This window comes from Hippopotamus amphibius, chromosome 11 (assembly GCF_030028045.1).
Source record: "Hippopotamus amphibius kiboko isolate mHipAmp2 chromosome 11, mHipAmp2.hap2, whole genome shotgun sequence".
Lineage (NCBI taxonomy): Eukaryota > Metazoa > Chordata > Mammalia > Artiodactyla > Hippopotamidae > Hippopotamus > Hippopotamus amphibius.
In genome coordinates, this window is record NC_080196.1 from 76355438 (window position 1) to 76371598 (window position 16161).

Sequence of the window (16161 nt, forward strand, 5' to 3'; positions counted from 1 at the left end):
TGGGTTTTTTGTATGGGATGAGGTACAGGTCCAAGTGAATTCTGTTGCATGTGAATATTCAGTTGTCCCAGCACTAATTGTTGAAAAGACTATTTTCTGCCCACTGAATGGTTTTGGCACCCTTGTAGAGAATCAGTTGACCATAGATGTGAGCATATTTCTGGACACTCAGGTTTTTTCCTATTGGTATGTATGTCTGTCCTTATGCCAGTACTACAGTCTTGAGTACTGTGGATTTGTAGTAAGGATTGTAGCAAAGTATGAGCCTTCCAACTTTGTTCTTCAAGATTGTTTTGACTCTTCTGAGACCCTTGTATTTCCATATTTATTTTAGGATGAACCTGTCCATTACTTCAAAACCAATTAGAATTTTGATGGAGATTGCATTGAATCTGTAGATCAATTTGCGGAGTAGTACCATTTTAATACTGTAAAGTCTTAAAATTCCTGAACTTGATATGTCTTTTGATTATTTTAAGTTGTTAATTTTTTCAACGATGTCATAGTTTTCAGTGTACATTTCTTGTACTTTGGTTAAATTTATTTGTAACTAATTCTGTTTGGGGTTTTTATAAATGGCATGTTGTTTTAATTTCATTTTTGCATTCATAGCAATTGAGTTTTGTATATTGATCTTGTATCCTCTACTTTGCTCAGCAGGTTTATTAGCTGTTTTTTTCTCTTATTTTGAAAGAGATTGTGCAGAATTGGTGTTCTGTTTGAAATGTTTGGTAGAATTGTCTTGGTAAGGCAGTCTTGGCCTGGAGAGTTTTCAGTTTTTAAATTAAAAATTCAATTTTATAGTTATGAGCTATTAACATTTATTTTACATTGTTTTGGTAGTTTGTGGTTTCATGGAATTGATCCATTTCATCTTAGCTTGTTAGTTTTATGTGTGCAGAGCTGTTCCTAGGATGATGATTATTCTGATGTCTACACGTGTGTAGTGATATCTATCCTGTTTCATTCCTGTTATTGGTAATTTGTGTTTTTTTTCCCCTCTTTGTATGTCTTGCTAGGTAGAGGATTGTCAATTTTATTGCTCTTTTTAAAGAACAAGCATTTTGTTTCATTGATTTCTCTCTATTTTTCTGCATCTAGTTTTATTGATTTCTACCCTTATTATTTCCTTTCTTCTGCTTGCTTTGGGTTTATTTTCCTCCTTTTTATCTAGGTCCTTAAGGTATGGGCACTTAGATTTTTTATTTCAGACTTCCTATTTTCTAATGTATGCACTTAGTGCTGTTGTATTCTACAAAATGTATTGCATTTCCATTTTCATTTTGTTTCTTGTATTTTTAAGACTTCTCTTTGACCTTGGATCATTTAGAAGTGCCTTGTTTAGTTTACAAGTATTTGGAACACTTCCTGTTATCTTTTTGTTACTCATTCTAGTTTGAATCCATTGTGGTGAGAAAACACACTCATGTTTGTTTATTTGGCTGCGTTGGGTCTTTGTTACTGTGTGTGGGCTTTCTCTAGTCATGGCGAGCTGGGGCTAGTCTTCATAGCGGTGCACGGGCTTCTCAGTGCGGTGGCTTCTCTTCTTGTGGAGCACGGGCTCTAGGTGCATGGGCTTCAGTAGCTGTGGCTCGTGGGCTCTGTAGTGCAGGCTCAGTGGTTGTGGCTCATGGGCTCAGCTGCTCTGTGGCATGTGGGATCTTCCCGGACCAGGGATTGAGCCTGTGTCCCCTGCATTGGCAGGTGGATTAACTACTGTGCCACCAGGGAAGCCCCTGGACATGTTTTTTAATGTATTTCTTTGTATAGCTTTTTTTGTGGTTCCTCTAGGTGTTATAAGTATATAAAGGAATGGTTGACCTAAATTGCCTTCTTTTTTTTGGGTGAGATCCTTTGGCTTCTTGTCACTTTAGCTGTCTTTTAAACTGCCTGCGTTTTCTTCATTATCATTATGGTTTTCAAGGACTTCGTGTTCATGTGCCTAAGTAAGTTGCTTAATTGTTTTTGTATTTTACACTGAAATGGGTTGAGGCAAGGGAGTTCCCACTAAAGATCCTTGTCTAAAGTTGTAAATCATGCCTCTCTAAACTTAGGTAAATATTTGCTGAATTAAATATTTCAGTTCATTTGGGGTGAAGTGGCAGGTGGCCATGGCTTAGTAGATTTAATATTAGTTGCAGTAATTCAACTTTTGTTTTTATGAGGCAGCTCTTGTTTTGTCTTCACCTATATGGTTTGATAGTGTTTTGGAAAAGTTGCAGAATTGGGTTTTCTTACAGTGGTGTTTATCTCTACTCTGTATTCACTGGTGTGCTCTAGGTTTAGTGGTTTGAAGTTGGTCCTGTAATCAGGATCTGCTACTATACATATGAGATTATATACTGTTAAAGAGTAGTACTTTTGGGTTTACAGTTTTATGTTAACTGGAGTCATATCATTTTAGCAATTTGTAAGCCAGACTATAGTTTTTCTTTGTTTTGCCTTGGTGATTTTGCATTGTAGACAGTAAATATTTGTGGAGATGGATACTCACGGAGTATAAACTTATAATAAATTATAAATTATAAAGTTGTATTGAATATAAATTTTATTTCTAATATCATGAAAATTTAAAATTGAAATTTTTTTCCCCTCAGAGTGACAAAAAGAGTAGTCCCCAAAAAGAAGTTAAGTATGAACCCTTTTCTTTTGCTGATGGTAAGTGAAACCTTCATTTCAGTTGTTTTACTATATGTAGGGTTTTTTTGTTTTTTAAGGTAAAATTACTGTCTTGCCACATACCTGTTTTTTTCAGATACTGTGCTTTAAAATAAAAAGTTGTTTCTTAAAGTGTAATTTACCTTAGTATGACATAGTACAAAATCACTTTTTAGTGAATATATGTTCTGTGAATGATAGCATTTTTTTTTTGTTTGTTTTTTAACAGACAATAAACTGTATATATTTAGAGTGCACAGTTTGGTATCCCAATCTCCCAATTCATTCCCCCCCAACCCTCCCCGCTTTCCCCACTTGGTGTCCATATGTTTGTTCTCTACATCTGTGTCTCTATTTCTGCCTTGCAAACCGGTTGATTTGTACCATTTTTGTACATTCTGCATATATGTGTTAATATACGATATTTGTTTTTCTCTTTCTCACTTCACTCTGTATGACAGTCTCTAGGTCCATCCATGTCTCTACAAATGTCCCAGTTTCATTGCTTTTTACAGCTGAGTAATATTCCATTGTATGTATGTACCACATCTTCTTTATCCATTCATCTGTTGATGGACATTTAGGTTACTTCCATGTCCTGGCTATTGTAAATAGTGCTGCAGTGAACATTGGAATGCATGTGTCTTTTTGAATTATGGTGTTCTCTAGGTGTATGCCCAGCAGTGGGATTGCTGGGTCGTATGGTAACTCTATTTTTACTTAAAACATCTTTCATGAAGCTTTAATTGGACAGTAGTATCTTACTGGATTTTAATAACAGAGTAGAGTAGTACTTCTCTGGGCTAAACTGGAGTTTTTTACTTGTTACTTAGATTGAGAAAGCACATAACTGTTCATATCTAATATTACTGGATTTACATCTTTCTTTAGACATTGGCTCCAATAATTGTGGATACTATGACTTACAAGCAGTGCTGACACATCAGGGAAGGTCTAGCTCTTCAGGTCATTATGTTTCATGGGTGAAAAGGAAACAAGGTAAAGATTCTATTTTTTTTAAATTGTGACATACTATTTTGATAAGTTGTTTAGATTTATAGCGCATTTGTTCTTAAACTTTTTGATCTCAGGACTCCTTTTACATTCTTAAATTATTGAGGATCCCAAAGAGCTTTTATTTATGAGAATTAATATCTTAGTATTTACTATAATAAAAATTAAAACTGAGAAATGTTAATTCATTTAAAACTGAAAGTAATGAAGTCATTACATATTAACATACATAACATTTTAAAAATAAAAACAACCTTTTCCAAAACAAACAAAAAAAGCAAAAAATGATATAGATTTACATTTTTAAAGTTTTTAAGTCTGTTTAGTTAGGCTTAACAGGAGACAGCTAGATTCTTCTGTTTCTGCATTTAGTCTGCTGCTTTATCACACTTTGCGTAACCTCTGGAGAATTCCAAAGCACACTTCAGAGAATGAGGAGGAAAAGGCAAAAATAATGCTTTAGGAGTGTTATAAAAACAGTTGTAACCTTTATGGAACCCCTAAAAAGATCCTGAACCTGAGTAGTCCCTGGACCATACTTTGCAAACTGTTGGTGTGGCAGATGGATTACTGCTGTACGTAAGAATTATTCAGAACCTTTTTTGCAATGGAACTCTAAAAAAATCATGAGATTAATTTCATTTTTCTCTTCCACAATTTAGATGAATGGATTAAGTTTGATGATGATAAGGTCAGCATCGTGACACCAGAAGATATCTTGCGGCTTTCTGGTGGTGGAGACTGGCATATAGCTTATGTTCTACTCTATGGGCCTCGCAGAATTGAAATAATGGAAGAGGAAAGTGAACAGTAATCTTCATTTTAGCTATTTATGCTTAGGTGTGAAATAAATGTTATTTGTTGATCATTTCTATAACCCAGAGCTTTAGAGGAAGAGGTTTAGGTGGTTTTAATGTGTTTCCCCTCATGTGGAACAAAAGAGGGCAGAAGCAGACCACTCTGTTATTGACCTAAAAAATTACAGAAAAGAGAAAATTGCTTTTGGACTATGCTGCCCTGTATAAAGGTGGCAGGAAGACATTTTTAAAAAGCTTATTTCTTGGGTTAATTTTTAAAAATTATGAGTTGAGATGCCTTTCAACCATTACCTCCTGTGCTAATTTTTCTCCCTTTTTCAGCCCAAGATTCAGCAATCAGATGTTTATTGCACACCTGTTACCCTATTATTTGTTGTTCTTGCATGGTTCAAACCACCAGTGATTCAGTAGCTGCCCATCCTTTGCCTTATCTAACAAAAAATTTTGCCAGAAAGGTGGAAAGGAAGGAAGTGTTGATCTCATTGTGTAACTCAGTGCTGCTGTCCCCATCCCATGGAAACATGGGTACAATCAAGTATTTGTCCAGCCTGATTGTTGCTGGCTTTCCATGACTTTAAAATAAATTGTGATCAATAATAGTACATTTGATTATACATTTATTACTGTGTCTCTCATGTACTATGGTTTGTACATTTAACTTTGCAATGGTTTTGTAGTAATCAATCTTAAAAAAAAATGTTGACAAGCTCCGGTTGCCTATTTTTAGAAAATGAGGGTATTTAATAAAAAAAAAAGAGGGACTGACAGCTTTGACCTCAAGTCTTTTTGTCTGTTGTGTTGGAGCTTGGCTGAAGTTCAGCTATGTTTAATACTATTACAGTTTCTGCAGATGGTTAGTTTAACTGTGCTCTTAAGCATCCATTTAAAAGTATTGTCTTATTTGCCTGCTACCATAATGTTCTGTTTAAAAAGAAATACAGAATTGTGAAAGTAATGGAGTTCTTTGGATACTGAATGCAGCCATGTCCTCAGATCTGTTCCTTGGCTCAGTTGGGTGTTCGTTTCTACGCCCCTGTCAACTCCCAAATTCTTAATGTCTGTCTCAGAATTTAATACCAATGATGTTTAAAGTGATGGTAGAAATACCAAGTGTAGAGATATTTCAATATATGGTATGTTTCTTACATTTTAATACACTCTAGTCAGTTCATTTTTATTTTAGGAACTTTGATTACAAGAGAAAGGACAGAATATCAGCTAACTTGTCTGATTTCCTTTGAGTTAGATATTTATTTATAATCAAGTTTTGGAGATTATCATGAAATCTCATATCTTTGCTTATGCTGTTTTAATGCTCTGCAGAGCACAGCAGTGATAACTATTAGATTCTTAGAGAATACTGGCCATTTTCCTCTCAAGTTTGAGCAACGTAATATAATCTAAGAACACTAGGGGATAAAACTAGCGTTTCACAAAAACTTATTTGTAAATAGCTTCTTCAGCTAAACTTTAATAATTGGCAGTCAGTACTCCTTTTGCCTTAGAGGGGGATGCAGACTAGAATAGGGAGGATGAGACCATACGAACTGTAGTAATTCTTTCATATATTGGTATGATGCTTGTAAATTTGTGAAGTTTTTGTATTCACTGTCTTATTTTGTTCTGAACAATTTTGAGGACACAGATTTAGCAATTAGAATTGAGACTTGATGATTTGGAGGATGCTGTAGCTACTAGAGCAGGTAGGGTTAGAACAAAGTATATAAGCCTTGTATGGAATTAGCATTTTAAATTGTAATTCCTTAATTGTCATTACAAAAAACTTCATTTTATTTGATCCAAAAAAAGCATTACTCCAAAGATTTCTTGAAGTGTAAGAAATTGGACTTATACTAGTGTTATTTTAAAAATATTAAGGCTATTTTAGAATTCAGCCTTGCATATAGGATCTTTGAAAAGGGAGAATAAGCAAGAAATGTCTTGATTCCTGAGCGTGCCTTTTATGCTGTGTCCCTCGCACCGAGGCCCTTTTGATATTAGAGCAGTGCTGGATCACTGTTGGACTAGCTAGTGAGGTGAAGCCCCAGCAAGAACATTTACAGTGTGATAGGCACTTAGTAGCCCTCCTTCAGGATTCAAAACAATGATGACCTAATCTTAGAGCCCTTAAAGGGTGACTTATGTGGGAATGGGAACTGTCTCCAGCCATGACTACAGAGTGCTTTGCTGTTTGTAGGGTGCTTTCACATACATCTCATTTGAACTTCACAACAATCCCTGAGGTATGTCTCCCTAGTTTAATGACTTGAGAGGTTAGAATAAGTTGTATAATGCTAAAACAACTAGGTTTTAGACTTCACCCCATTTTGTTTTAAAGTTGGGGGTTGGTGAATATTTTCTGCAATGGGCAGAGATATTTTAAAAATATTTTTTAAGCTTTGCAGGCCATAAGTCTTTGTTGCAGCTGTGTAACTTTGCTGTTGTAGCATGAAAGGAGCCATAGACAGTGCTTAAAAGAATCAGCATGGCTGTGTGCCGTTAAACTTTTACTTATAAAAAGAGGTGGCAAACAGACTATTGTTTGCTTTAAAGCATAAATGAAACTAGAGGAGTCATATGGTTTCAGAAAGTATTACTGTGGGATTTTCAAGATAGCATGTTAAATTCTATAACTACTAAGGGCATGCAGGAAGCCAGTTTGGCATAGTGTATCTTAGGAAACACCATGCCCCTAAATACTGCTTACTGACTTCATTATAAGTTTAATTATGTGACCTTGAGGTCACTTTATTTTGGCCATTTCCCTAACCTCTCCCCTGAGGTCAGCCATCAAGAGCCAACATGCATTCTGTTGTTCTCGGAGCACCAGCCAACTGTACAACAACTGTTATAAAAATGTTTATTGTTTACCAAAACCAATGGACCTCTTATCAAATGCTGCTTGGTAACAAAATCTTAACACAGTTTTAATAATAATAAAAAAAGAAAGAAGCTAACTAACTATTTGCCTCATTGTCATTAGTTAGACTTTCTGCAAGGTCACTTAACCCAGACTTGTTGAGTGCGCTGATCAGGTTCTCAGGTGTCGCGTGCACTCCCTCCTGATCCTGCCAGGCGACTAGCAGCTGCTTAGCTCTCATCTTCATGTCTTCACTGTCACACTCAATCTGTCTAATTTCTGAGTCTTTCATCTCCAAGTAGGGAGCCAGAATCTTCCATTGTTCACCCAGTTTGTTGGCAAATACCTCTATTTGGTCCCCTGTTACAGGTTTGTCTCGCCGAACATCAGGACCTAGAAAACACAGGAAATGTAAATTATGAACAAAGTACATGGATGTGTACGATTCAAAGTATATAATGGAACATGGGGCCACTGAGATATTAATCACCTTTAATAAGCTTTATTTTTAAAGTAAAACAGTTCCTTTTTAAATTTTCCACAGGTTGAATTACCATTCTTATGATCATTAGGGACTCAAAGCTAAAGCTGTTGCCTCTATTATAATTATGAAGGCTTCTCCTGAAACCAGCCGCCCCCAATCTAAACCCCAAGAATTTAAGAGGTATAAGTTGCCTTCAAATGTAAGTACTTTCCTTCCCAACACTTCCAAATTTTATTGTATAAAAGGTACTATTTTAAAAGTTATTATCAAGCAACATTTTAGATTCCTCACTATAAGAAACAGAGCTCAGATAAACAGCAGAAGTTGAGAAGTAGATCAAATTAAATAACGTACCTCTCAACAAAGAACCCCAATCTTTTCCAATTTTGTAAAATAGCCAAGAAAATTCAATTCTTACTTTCATTTTCCTTCAGTAAAGCATCATTATCTTCCTCATCTTCATCCTCACCTGTTTTTATTTCTTCAGAAGGAGGCTAAAATGAGTAAAGGAATGTCTTAAAAGAATGCCAGCTTCTAAAATCAGGTAACTGGGGATAGTTTTTATTTAGATAAGAGATTCCAATTACGGGGCCCAGAACTTTACTCCTGAGGGTGTTAAATGTTCATGTCAGGTAGGGCTCACAACGGGACAGTGTTAACCTGGCGAAGGAGGGATGGGGAAGACCAAAGGTTGGAAAGACTCCCCTTAGCCCAACCTGGGAAGAAGGGAGCCAGTAAGAATTACAGTAAGATGACCTGCAATATCCAGCATATGGTAACAGTGCTCTAGGGCAGACTGGGGGAGCAACCACGTCCCTAACATTTTTAAGTACTTTTATTTGGTCTTATGCATAAAGTTATTACCATGTTGTGTTGGAAAGGAGAAAAAGAGTAGAAACATAGGCTAAGGTGCCTACCACTACCCCATGGGCCCTGTCTTTGACAAAACATAGTGCATTGGAAAATAGGAAAAATAAGTTTAACCAAAGTATAATTAATAATTTTTTATATAGCATAGAAAGTTACTTTATCAACTTATGTACTTCCTATAAATGTATACACAAATGCATTTTTTTCCCTCATTCTAAAACAAGGGGCTTTGTGGATCCTCCCCCCCCCCCCCCCCACACACACACATGATAAAGGCTAAATTCGGCTCTTAGCTCAAACAGCAGTAGCAGTTTTAAAAAAGAAGATAATGCCAACTAAAGGAAGAAAAAATTGATCTATGTTACTTACTGGTAATTCCTTGGCTAGCTTTATTACCATGTTTTCAAGGTATTCTGGCAAACTTTTAAACTGCTGGTTGGTTGGCTGGAAGAAGTGAGGGCTTCTCCGTGCTAACAGTCTCAGGGCTCTCCAACCATAATTTGAATTGTTCACAGCCCTATAAAAAGAGATGTTCTTGTAATTTGTAGTTCTTTATTTCTGTATTCCCTTCTAGTTAATGTAGTTCACCAGGTGAAATTCTATACTCTCAGGTCAGTAGCTGAAGGCACCATTCTCATTCTGATCATGGCACTAAAGAACCTCTCAGTGTGGAGTTCACTTTTAAATAGAAACCAACGACAGAGTCCGAAGGGGCAGGTGCATATGCAGCAAACACATTTTAAAAGTCTGTTAGCATGTGTCCAGGACTGGCTAGATGTTGTATGTGCAGGACAGAAAACATCTGCCTCATTATTTATAGAGGAAAATACTCAGATTCACTATGAGGTGGTAACCAAACCAGAAATGCCAGCTGCAGCTGAGAGTTTCAGAATATTTTATAAACCCAACAGTTTTCACAGTGTTAATTTAATCAATCTTTTTTAAAAAAATTTATACAATATCTAAACTTTTATTTGCTCAATATCAGCCTCAGTGGTATTAAAATTGTTTTAAAAATTACTCCAAAACTAAAAGGGACACATCCAGCAGCCCATACCACAAGCAGTGATGCCAAGACTAGAATCCATGAAATGTTCCCAAGTGAAATAAGAGGTGGTACACAGTAAGGTGAGAGAAACCTGAGAAAGTCTAAAGATAATGTTTTGGAAACAGGCAAGCTACAGGTTCTTAGAGTAGTGACCTAGTTTATTTGTCATTTCTTATAAATGAGCCTCATTACCTCTCAGACAGTCTGGCACCTGAAAAACTACCGCTAGGCAGTGCATGGTTCAACATGAACCATCTTATTTAACGCTTAGAATAACCCTGTGAAATGGATACCATTACTATTTAACAGATGAGAAAACAAGCAAAGAACGGTTTAAATTAGCCCTTAGAAGCCTCGCCAGTAAGTGGTAAGAGCCCAGGGACTGACCTAGGCAGGCTGACGAGAGGGCCCTTGCCCTTGGATCACGAAGCCATAATGCCTATTTAAAACCATAGGGCTGTGTGGTATCGCCTGGAAGATACAGCTGAGACTGACTCCTGAAGTTATTCCAAAATTTGAGTTAGGTAGGGAGCCAGCAATAGAGACTGAGACAGTGAGGCAAAAGGAGAAACAGGAGGAGAGTGCAGTCTGATGGGTGTCAAGGGAAGAAAATGTTATCTAACCAGGGAGAGATCACCTGGCAAATGCTTCTGAGAGGTCAAAAAATGATCAGAGCTATTTTAGTGGAGTGATGGGGAGACAGCCCAGCAGGCATGGGCTGACCAGAGAACAGGAGCTGAGGAAATGAAGGCATAATTATCAAGCACTGTGATTTGGAGGAGAAAAGAGGTGACAGAGGTGGGCTCAACGGGGATTTTTCTTTTTTGACATAAGCATGATTCTAAGTCATGTTTGTTAGTCAATGGGAATGGCTGCTGAAATCAAGATGTGCAGTAACGTGAAGCTGGCACGCAAACGCACCTAAAAGGAAAAGGACTGCGCTATCAGTGGTCTCTCCTGATGAGCACTCTAGTATATACACAATTCTTAAGAAAAGGTAGTAGAGGAAATTAGCTTCTGAGAAACATTACTTACTTGTATTCATTTTCAACCATGTTTTCAGGGTCTGCCTGTTCAATAGCTTCTTCAAAGAATTCCTCCAAAGTTGGCATGTATTCCCTGGGTGTTAAAAAAATAACTAGTGAGGATCATGTGTGTTCTTAATACTCATAAAATGATGGCAATAAAGATTCTATCTAGTGTTACCCACATTGATGTATAGTTAAGATTACTTAGGAACTCAGATTTTTAAGGAGGTAAGTGACTCTAAACTTCTCAAAGGGGACAATAAAGAGACGGCAGTGTGGTACTACACCATTTTCTATACTATAGTCTGTAAAGTAACACACACTGCACTGTGTACTGTCACGTATGACAACATTGCTAGTCACAGAGGGTAGCCAGGGGTCTAAGCAAATGTAAATGTTACCAGCAAGTAGGAAACTTTTACATCATGTCCACATCCATGGGCATTTTTTTTTAAAAATCCAGAATTAAATCAAAACTAATAACCAGACCAAAAGAGTTTAACGTTGAGCTTAGTTTAGACTGTTACACCATGGTAGCATGATTGGTTTTTAATTGCAACTACCTTGAATTTGTATTTAGAAATAAAATTTGATACAGTCAAGCAAATAAGACCCAAGAATCTGATCAGAAGACATCTTTGACTAAAACGAGAAAAATGAGCTCTCTGAAGAGAGCCTATTAAATTTTGTAATTTCAATGACTATATTTTCTTTTTTAAAAAAATACATCTTTTAAAAAAATTTTATACAATTTTAAAGGTTATTTTCCATTTACAGTTATTACAAAATATTGGCTATATTCCCCTGTGTTGTACAGAACGGCTATATTTTCTTATTGCTAGAAGAATTACTTGTATTTTCAAATTTGCCTGGTCCTTTTTGAGTGTCATGTTCCTTTCGGTTGCTTGTTCTAACTGCTGATTCTTAGTCATGGTAGACTGTTTTAAGTTTGGATGGTGAGCTGATCTTCAGACTTATCTGCAGAATCCTCTGTGACTTAGGTTGAAGGTGTGATCACCCCCACCCCCACTCCCGCCCCAAAAGCTTTCTGTCATCAGTCTGGGACTTTGCAGTTCCTCTAAGATGGCATGACAGCAGACCTGCGGTTATAATTTTGCAGGGAATACTTTTTTCTTTTCACCCACACGTCAGGTGGAGATGGATGAGCCCCTTGCTTCCTGTGCCAGTGAACAAGTCGTCGTCCTCCCAACCCCCTTCTTTTACAGGCAGTGTGTGTCCAGGGCCTCAGCTTTCCTCAGGGGAAGCTCGGGTACATATTTGCGCAGACCTAAGGCCTTACTTTGTGTCCTTTTGTGGCTGTTAAAACCCAAGTTCTCTGGTTCCCCAAAGTGGGAATCACCAGCACTGCTCCCCAGCTAGAAGCAACTGCAGCATTAGTTCTTACTTTGGTTTTTAATTCCCCCTTCTTTTGTGAATCCTTATTTTTTGTGACTTCTACAGTTATTTTATCAGCACATGCAGGTGTTTTATGGAAAGCTATATTCTGCTAGACCAAAGTCAATCACAATAAACTTTAAAATTTCTTTTGAGCTCTGCTTATAGCTGACAAAAAATTCTACTCTAGTTAACGTTTGAGAAAAGCAATACTTCATATGAAACATTTTAAACTTGCCTTGTCTCTGATTTACAGGCTTCCATGTTATCAGGACAGAGGTTCCAAAGCCTTGTTAACTCTTCACTACAAAACAGACACAAAAATAAATCCATTTTTTATGGACACCATTCTGTTATACCTTAAAACTATAAAAATACTTAAATAGTGGATTTTGGGGTGGTGATGAATTTTAATCATTAATTTTGGGTATTTAGCAAATTTCCTATGTGAGCATATATTTAATAATGGTAACCATTACTTTTTTCTAAAAATATCCACGTGCAATATAAAGCTATGAACAGCTCACTGGAAGGTAAAAGAAGTGAAAGGGTTATAGTGCCCTGCCGCAACTAAAAGCAAGCTGGGTCAGTCTAACAGCAATTGTATTGTCTGTGACATGGAAAAAAAATGGCAGAACCTAGAGCCATGGATTTGGAAGCAGGAGACAAAATATCTAAGTTTTGTCTCACATGCATGAACCCACATAATGGACCCTATAGATTGATATGGTGTGGTTTGCTTTCGTCATCAATGTACGCACCAAACACACAAAAAACTGGAAAAACACAAAACCTGGAGAGTTCTTATACTAATATTTTCACAATATAAAAGCTTCTATGATAACATCCCACCTATGAGACAGGTTAACCTACTTTCCCATCAGAATTTTTTTGTTGGGTCCTTTCCCTAGGAAGTCCTCTGGAGCTGTTCTCTTCCGTACTACTCTTGTCGGCTTTGTATCTGATGTTCTGTGGTGAACAAAACATACTGGAATTTCAAATGGGTAGCAGAGATGGAAGAATGTTTAATGTAAAAGAAAATTTAGTTATTGTTTCCTTCCTAAAAAGGATGAAAGCTTCATATTATTACATTCATCAGAGGGAAGACAAATGCCACACCATGGGGCAAATTACAAGGTGTGGGTACACAGCACTTTTTTTCAATAATTAATAGATCAGTTTGTTCTGGGATGTTAATGACAAGAAATTTGAGGTAAAAAATTCAAACAGAAGTAAATCAAAGTAGTTGTATTTTTATAGAGTACAATTTACATTTTTTATACAAAATACATTTATGCATATCTGTATGTAATGTAAAGTAATCATGTCAAACTATTTTGAAATGCCTTTCTCATATTACTTGAGAGAGTATATATTTACCTTTCTTTCACAAAACTTGGGCAGCCTTCATTTTTCCATGAGTTCCAGTTTTCTTCAGTGTTTAATATATGCTGGGAAAACCAAAGGAATTACATTTCCATAATGAAGGCTTTGAAACGCTATTGAATGCTAAGAAGACTGTGTAAATATAAAACACATACCTCTACCATCTTTGAAAATCTTTCTCCATCAGGGGGGTTTTCAGATAGTAGCTGTGATTAGAAAGAATATACTAAGCTTTCAACAACTTTCTGCATCATAGGAGTGGTTTGTAGGCAGAGAACCAAGAAGTGTTTGTGGTCTTGTACCTGAGCTTAACTTTATCCTTATTTTCCTATTTGGGGCTGAAACAAAGAAAATTCTAAATTTCCATTTTGTTCAATCATGGGTTTGTTGCGTGATGAACTTACTTGATAAACTGATTTTGTAGTATCTTCAATCCAGAGTGATTGCTCATCAGTTAAAACATAGTTTGAACTGGGAAACAAAGGAATAAAAGCATGCTTGAGTTACAAGAATGTATATTCAATTTTAAGGTTTATATACTGTCTTGAAACAGGTGAGGCATATTGTAAACAGTGTCAAAAATTACCAAGATAAGAACAAGCACAATGAGATTATAAGAGGAAGTTCTTGCACTTCATCCTCTAGATAAGATGGTTGGAATTGAAGACATGAAAGTGTATAAAGAGGAATAAAACACTCAATGAGTCAATCTGATAAACTATGAACAGAGCAATGACTGTTTCCTAAAATAAGTCCAATGTGTGATAAAAGCCTCGGAGAAAATACTAACATATTCCTCTCCAAGATGCACATTTGAGTAAGTCACGCTATGTTCCTTTAAAATGCATTCAAAATACAATGAATAAACCTCTCCCAAATCCTAGAGAAGGCTGCAGACAGACCCAAATTGTTAATAGCTGGCATTAATTCAGCTCTCACTATGTACTAGGTGCTTTATAGTTTATAGCCATCCAGTAAACACCAATAGACTGCCATGGGCCAGGACCTAAGAACTTTACATATGTTATTCATTGAATTCTCAAAACAAGGACATGTGCATATATTAAACAGGCTGCAGAGGCTCAAAGCCATAAAGCCTGAATTCTAACCCAGGTCTGCCTCCAATTTCTGCTACACTATACCAAACCTTCACAACAGATAGAAGAATAACAATAACATTTCTGAGTGCTTGCTATGTGTTATCTTAAAATTACAAGTCTGAAAGCTGAATTGCAGCTAGTGGGTGATGAAAGTGGGATTCAAAACCAGCAGGTAGAAAGCCACATCCTTTACAACAAATAAAACACTGCTCTACAAACTTCCAAAACCATCCAGGAACGGGGAGCTCTGCTTCAGTTATGGCTGGGACAAGAAGGACTGGTCTAGTGGAGGTATTCATTCAGACTGGCAGCAGAGGTCCTGATTAGGTTTTCTGAAACCCCAAAGAAACTAGAACTTCTCCGTGTCAAAGATTTACTTTATTTTTTTCAGTTCTAATGTCCTAGTCAGTCCCACACCTAGAGAAAGAAGTATTATTGGCTGAGTTTGCAAATCAGGTTTGGAGAAGGTCTGAGCGAGGTGAGAAATGATGAAAATCACAAGCAGAGACCTCCACCCACCAAGACAACTGAGAATTCCCAGGATGCCCGGTGCTCAGCAGGAAAGACACTGACAGCAGATACAGTCAATGCCTTTTCTCTAAAACAAACACCTTAGCATCTTGTATCTCTAACAAAAGCCCCCAACTGTCTAACATTGCTGCAAATGAGATGTTTCAGGGATGTGACCCTTACACATAAAATGAGCCTGGTACATAAAATTACATCAGTAAGCAATCCTTTTTGCTGCTGTTTATAAACCATTTACTACCTGTATTAACTTACCTTTTGAATTTGACCTGCCCCTTGAGATACTGGAATAAAATGAGATACTGCAACAGGATGTGTCGACGAAAGTTACTGTCACTCAGTTGTAAATCCATCAACTACTCGAAAAACAAGCACACACATAAAACAACACATTAAATTTCTACCCAAAGGTACGGGTGATGCTATTGCAGAAATGGAAGATTTCAATTCAAAAAAAGTGCTGAGGACACACCGCATCTGAGGCATTACCACACAAGACCCAGGAGAGTAGCAAAGGCTTCATTCAGATTTCTTACCCATTTTATGCCATGAGATATTTATGTTAGTGGATAGCAATGTTATATCTGTGGTCCTGAAGTCAGGATAAAAGCAGAAATAGAAAAAAGTAAAAGTATGGCTGTTATTTCCCCTCATACAAAAAAATAATGGCTAAAGGAGAGGCCCCTATGGATGAACACCACCATACCAAGGGATGCTGCTCTTTTTCTGCAGTCCTAGGAAGTGCCTGCAACAGGGTGGGTGCTCAATAACAAGTAAGTGAGAAGCAACAGATGAAAAATCATGAGTTAAATGGATTGTTTTCATACTTTAGAGAACACTGTATCACACTTGTATTACCACAGAATTTGGATTAGAAAGGACTGGAAGGTCATTTATATGGAAGCTTTTCAACACTGCCACCTTGCTGGTCTTCCTGCAAGAATGCCCACAGTGATGAAGGCATCATTCTGA

The 16161-nt window shown here is 36.9% G+C and overlaps 2 protein-coding genes across 2 annotated transcripts in view; one reads left to right on the forward strand and one right to left on the reverse strand.

The window, feature by feature from the left end:
• USP14 (ubiquitin specific peptidase 14) overlaps window positions 1–5089 on the forward strand; it is a 46920-nt gene extending 41831 nt beyond the window's left edge. Inside the window, exons 14-16 of the mRNA XM_057699743.1 lie at window positions 2598–2658; window positions 3550–3657; window positions 4335–5089. Of these exons, the coding sequence (XP_057555726.1) occupies window positions 2598–2658; window positions 3550–3657; window positions 4335–4486 (321 nt within the window). The 3' untranslated portion in view covers window positions 4487–5089. The remainder of the gene's footprint in view (window positions 1–2597; window positions 2659–3549; window positions 3658–4334) is intronic.
• Window positions 5090–7335: 2246 nt separating this feature from the next.
• Window positions 7336–16161, reverse strand: part of THOC1 (THO complex subunit 1) — a 43322-nt gene continuing 34496 nt past the window's right edge. Inside the window, exons 12-21 of the mRNA XM_057699742.1 lie at window positions 15445–15545; window positions 13966–14032; window positions 13717–13767; window positions 13556–13626; window positions 13049–13144; window positions 12414–12479; window positions 10788–10871; window positions 9074–9221; window positions 8253–8328; window positions 7336–7743 (exon numbers count right to left, since the gene is read on the reverse strand). Of these exons, the coding sequence (XP_057555725.1) occupies window positions 7448–7743; window positions 8253–8328; window positions 9074–9221; window positions 10788–10871; window positions 12414–12479; window positions 13049–13144; window positions 13556–13626; window positions 13717–13767; window positions 13966–14032; window positions 15445–15545 (1056 nt within the window). The 3' untranslated portion in view covers window positions 7336–7447. The remainder of the gene's footprint in view (window positions 7744–8252; window positions 8329–9073; window positions 9222–10787; window positions 10872–12413; window positions 12480–13048; window positions 13145–13555; window positions 13627–13716; window positions 13768–13965; window positions 14033–15444; window positions 15546–16161) is intronic.